This window comes from Octopus bimaculoides, chromosome 7 (genome assembly GCF_001194135.2).
Source record: "Octopus bimaculoides isolate UCB-OBI-ISO-001 chromosome 7, ASM119413v2, whole genome shotgun sequence".
In the NCBI taxonomy this organism is placed as follows: Eukaryota; Metazoa; Mollusca; class Cephalopoda; order Octopoda; family Octopodidae; genus Octopus; species Octopus bimaculoides.
Genome location: NC_068987.1, coordinates 83,542,947 through 83,548,101, shown reverse-complemented (window position 1 = coordinate 83,548,101; position 5,155 = coordinate 83,542,947). Strand labels below are relative to the sequence as shown.

Below are 5,155 nucleotides of genomic sequence, written 5' to 3'. Positions count from 1 at the left end.
AGCGTTAATCTTTTATGTCGTTCAATTTTTCTCAACAGATCAATGGGCCGATTGAGTAATCCCATTCATAACGAACCGATAATGACTACTGGAAACAGCTGTAAGTCAAATTTACTACAATAAAGGGAAAATATGCAATGACCGTTATATATACCTTGTCTTTGATATATATATATATATATATATATATATATATATACTCACAAACATACATACATAAATGCATGCATACATACATACATACATACATACATACATATACGTTTATGAATATTTATAAATATGTGTAAAAATTTCTACTTGCAAAGGTTTTCGTTTACATTGTTATTCTAAAAAGTTTTCTGTTCTATATACATACATATATATATGTATGTATATACATATATATACATGCATATATATGCATATACATATGTATATATAACGTTTTTTGTGATGTCCTGTACCCATATATGCATGTATGTATGCATATAGATGTAGGTATGTACATATATGTATGGATATATGCATATATTTATATATTATTTATGTTATATATATATGTATGTATATATATATATATATATATATATATATATATATATGTGTATGTATGTATGTAGGTGTGTATGTATATATATATATATGTATGTGTATATACATATACATAGATATATGTGTGTATATATGTATATATATATATATATATATATATGCATATATATATATATATGTGTGTGTATGTGTATATATATTTATGTATAAACTCGCACATACACTAAATTCACTCTCATAAACACACACTCGTGTATGTAAATATGTATGTATGCTTGTATGCAGATGTTCTTGTAAATTAATTGTAAAACAATTATGAATGGATTTTAATTACGTTGATAATAGTCATACTGCAAGCGTCAAATATACACAGACTGACACACACACACACACAGAATCTACGCACGCTGTTATGTTGATATGTACACAATCTACACTTCGTTTGAACACGACTGACTGACAACTAACTCACTATAAAACAATGAAAATCGATAAATCTATGTTTATTACTCACCTGTACCATTCAATACCCTTTTCGTAATTCCGATCGAAGAAATGTGGTTCCGGTCCAGGTGCTCTTATATTAGGATGGAGACGAAGAAATTCCAAAACTGCCCTCGTTCCACCCTTTTTAACTCCTATTATAATTGCCTGGGGTAATTTTTTGCTGACATTTTGTAAAATCTGTAGATTCGTTAATGTACTTGCTTCAACTTTACTTTTGTTGTTACTCGTTACAGAAGACGCCGTCCCAGTAGCAGCAACAGCCGCTACAACGTTCTTTGATGGATTAGAACTGCTATTATTTTTAATACCAGAACTGGCAGCCACCACATTCTTCACCTTAACTATTTTAGGTGTCCTCGTTCTTATCTTAATCCGTCCGATCAACGAGTGTTTCGATTTTACTGCGACAGGTGATTCTCTTTGACGTGAAGTTGCAAAGTTTAACGTCCGTCTTCGAGTTTGGTGGTCTGGTGTTAGAACTGGTCCTTCGGCATCTTTCTCTTCCTCTATTCCTTGGGTAGCTTTCATATTCGGCTTAGTAAATGTCTTATATTCGTCTTCCTTCTCCGATATACTTGGCAAATCCACAGAATGGTAATCCCTATTCGAGTTCTTTAAATTTATTAAATTTATCCGTTCGATTTTCGAAGATGGTTTTGAGTCGTAATAAAATACATCCTCCACCCGTTGTTGTTGAAAATGTGTTTTGTCAACTTTTTCTTCTTCGTCTTCGATAATGCTGTTTCCAACATTATCATCGAAATACCTTTCGTTATCTTTTAAAGCGTATTTCACATTAACAACACCAACCTCATCGTTATATTTAACAGCACCATCTCCATTCTTCCCATCATCATCATCATCATAATCATCCTCATTACCATCATCATTATCATTCTCACGATTAACATAATCACTATTAATTTCGGTTAAAATCGGACCTTTATTGGTGGGTAATTCCCGGGGCGATTTAATATTTCGGACAAAGTTTCCGTTACTTTCACCGAGTTCTTGAGCGGGGTGGTGATTGTGGTGGCCTTTGTGGTCAGAGATTTTCCCTCCGTCCAACCGCCACACATCGTTCTTATCCGATAACTTCGCAGTATCGAACATATTTCCAAAACGATCATTATCGATTAATCGAAGTTCGTTACGATTCTCCTTTAACTCATCACCATTATCATCACCACCAGCAGTAGCACCATCGTTATAGTTTTTATTGTTGTTATTGTTATTGTTGTTGTTGTAATCAATGCTTCGTCGAAGTTGACGAAGATCGAGTGTGTTACTAATAGCGCCGTCACTTTTGAAATTATTTCGGTGCCGAAAATGGAAAAGTTTAGGGTTTTGTTGTACACTTCTAACTTTATATTTCGGATTGTGTTTTTGTTGTGCAGTTAAAATGTTTGGTATTGATTGTTTATTTGTCGAAGAAAACCGATTAGATTCTTCTTCGTGTTCTTCCTCTTCCTCTTCATCTTTTAATTTGTAGCGAACTTGTTGCTTTCGGACTGTTTTGATTTTGAACGGTGTAAATGATGATGATGATGACGATGATGATGACGATGATGATGATGAGGACGACGATGATGATGATGATGATGATGATGAAGTATTGTTTTTCTGACGGGATTTTTTGCTCGGCGAATCTTCAACAGAATCGGTTTTGGGGACAGAGGCGGCCGGAATATGCTCGGCCGAGAATATGAAAAAATCCGACGATGCGATTTCCATTCGGTCAGCCGGTATTGGTAAAGCCACTACCGCCGGGACGGGCCGGATTTTAGCCAGATCACTGGACGTTATGAGTCTATTAAAATGACCATCGGACGACGATGAAGATGACGATGAAGATGACGACGAAGATGATGAAGATGATGATGACGAAGATGATGAAGATGAAAACGAAGGATATTTCACAGGTACATAGAGAAAAGTAGCAGTCCGCATTGTTACAGGCTTACCTGTGGTACAGCAGCAGTTGAAGAGGAGCGAACACAGCACCATGCTGGTTAAACTAGCTGTCATAACTATCAAGAGGAAGTAGATTCTGCTCCTCATTCGACATTTCCAATAGCTGCTCATGTCCAGTGCCGCCGAGTCATTATCGTGATGTATGTAAAACAATGTACCGCTAACAGCATCACAACACTACCTCCGCCGCCGACGCCGCTGCTACCGCTACCTCCACCACTTCTGCTATACTATAACAACAACAACAACAACAACAACAACAACAGCAACTACTACTACTACTACTACTACTACACCGACTGATACTGCTATCGCTTCTACTACTACTACTGCTGTTTCTAATTTCTTCTACTGTTACCCCTACTACTACGACTACGACTACTACTATCACTACTACTATTACTGCCACTACTACTACTACTGCTGCTACTACTACTGCTACTACTACTACTACTACCAGTTGTGTTATTGCTAAGTAATTGCTACCACTACTACAACTGCTGCTGATGACTGCTACTATTTCTGCCACTCCGACTGCTACTACTGCTTCTGCCGCTGTTGCAGATATTATATCTACTACTCCTACTTCTACTATTACTGCCACCACTGCTGCTGCTGCTGATATTACTACCACCACTACTACTACTACTACTACTGCTACTACTACTACTACTACTACTACTACTACTACTGCTGCTGCTGCTGCTGCTGTCACAATAACTTTTATAACTCTTACTGCTACTGCAATATTAATCCGTCTGTCTTTCTGCTAAGGTAATTTTTCGCTGGGTGGCGCTGCTGATCTTGCAGTTGTTGTTGTTGCTGTTTAGCGACAGTGTCGTTGCTGTTCCGTCTGTCGTGGATGTTGTTGTTGTTGTTGTTGTTGTTGCACAGCAGCTGTTGTTTACTTTTATCATTATTATTATCATTATTATTATTATTATTATTATTATTATTACTTTTGCTGTTACCGCTACTACTGCTCAAAATGTTTGCTGGAAATGATGATGATGATGATGATGACGACGACCACGACGACGACGACGATGATGATGATTATGATAATGATGATGATTATGATGATGATGATGGCGACGATGATGACGACGACCACGACGACGACGACGATGATGATGATGATGATGATGATAATGGTGGTAGGAAACAATGCCGTTTAAGAGAAACAGATAGGTTTTGGTTTTAACTTCGCCGGTAAATATTCAGCAGCGTAACAGCATGTTTTATTTGAAGAAGAAAAACAAATCGGTTGGATGAACCCATTGGAGTTATATCCCTTGCCTGTAGTAGATTCGTGTTCATTTTGTGGATTTTTTTCTTTTTTTTGCTTTGTTTTTTTTTTTCACGTTTTAGATTTGTAATAACGTGAGAGCGATTCTATGGAAGATCTCCTTAAATCGAAGTTTTTTTTTTAACACAGTACGTGTGTGTGTGTGTGTGTGTGTGTGTGTGTGTGTGTATGTGTGTCTGAAGATATGTATACGTGTATGTGCGCGCCATGTACACGTGTGTATGTATATATATATATGTGTGTGTGTAGAATATTTACAAAGAAGCATACAGAACTATGAATAAATATATATATCCATATTTATATAAATATAAATATGGATATATATATACATATATATATTTATACTCTCTTTTACTCTTTTACTTCTTTCAGTGATTTGACAGCGGCCATGCTGGAGCACCGCCTTTAGTCGAGCATATCGACCCCAGGACTTATTCTTTGGAAGCCTAGTACTTATTCTATTGGTCTCTTTTTGCCAAACCGCTAAGTCACGGGGACGTAAACACACCAGCATCGGTTGTCAAGCGATGTTGAGTATACAAACACAACACACAAACAAACATATATATAAACATTTATATAATACGACGGGCTTCTTTCAGTTTCTGTCTACCAATCCACTCACAAGGCTTTCGTCAGCCCGAGGTTATAGTAGAAGACACTTGCCCAAGGTGCCACGCAGTGGGACTGAACCAGGAACCATGTGGTTGGTAATCATGCTACTTACCACACACACACACACATATATATATATATATATATATATATGTGTGTGTGTGTGTGTGTGTGTGTGTGTGTGTGTGTGGCTAGATTTAATTTGCGTATACA

At 36.8% G+C, this 5,155-nt stretch overlaps 1 protein-coding gene across 4 annotated transcripts in view; it reads right to left on the bottom strand.

The window, feature by feature from the left end:
* LOC106874267 (putative uncharacterized protein DDB_G0281733) overlaps positions 1 to 3,523 on the bottom strand; it is a 152,081-nt gene extending 148,558 nt beyond the window's left edge. For 3 of the 4 annotated variants that reach the window (XR_008264644.1, XM_052969778.1, XM_052969779.1), the window contains exon 1: positions 1,049 to 3,523. Coding sequence is in view for 3 of the 4 variants with exons in the window: in XM_052969778.1 (XP_052825738.1) it covers positions 1,049 to 3,126 (2,078 nt within the window). In the remaining variant the exon portion in view is untranslated. The remainder of the gene's footprint in view (positions 1 to 1,048) is intronic. The other variant, XM_014921929.2, reaches the window with a different exon arrangement.
* Between the last annotated feature and the right edge of the window lie 1,632 nt (positions 3,524 to 5,155).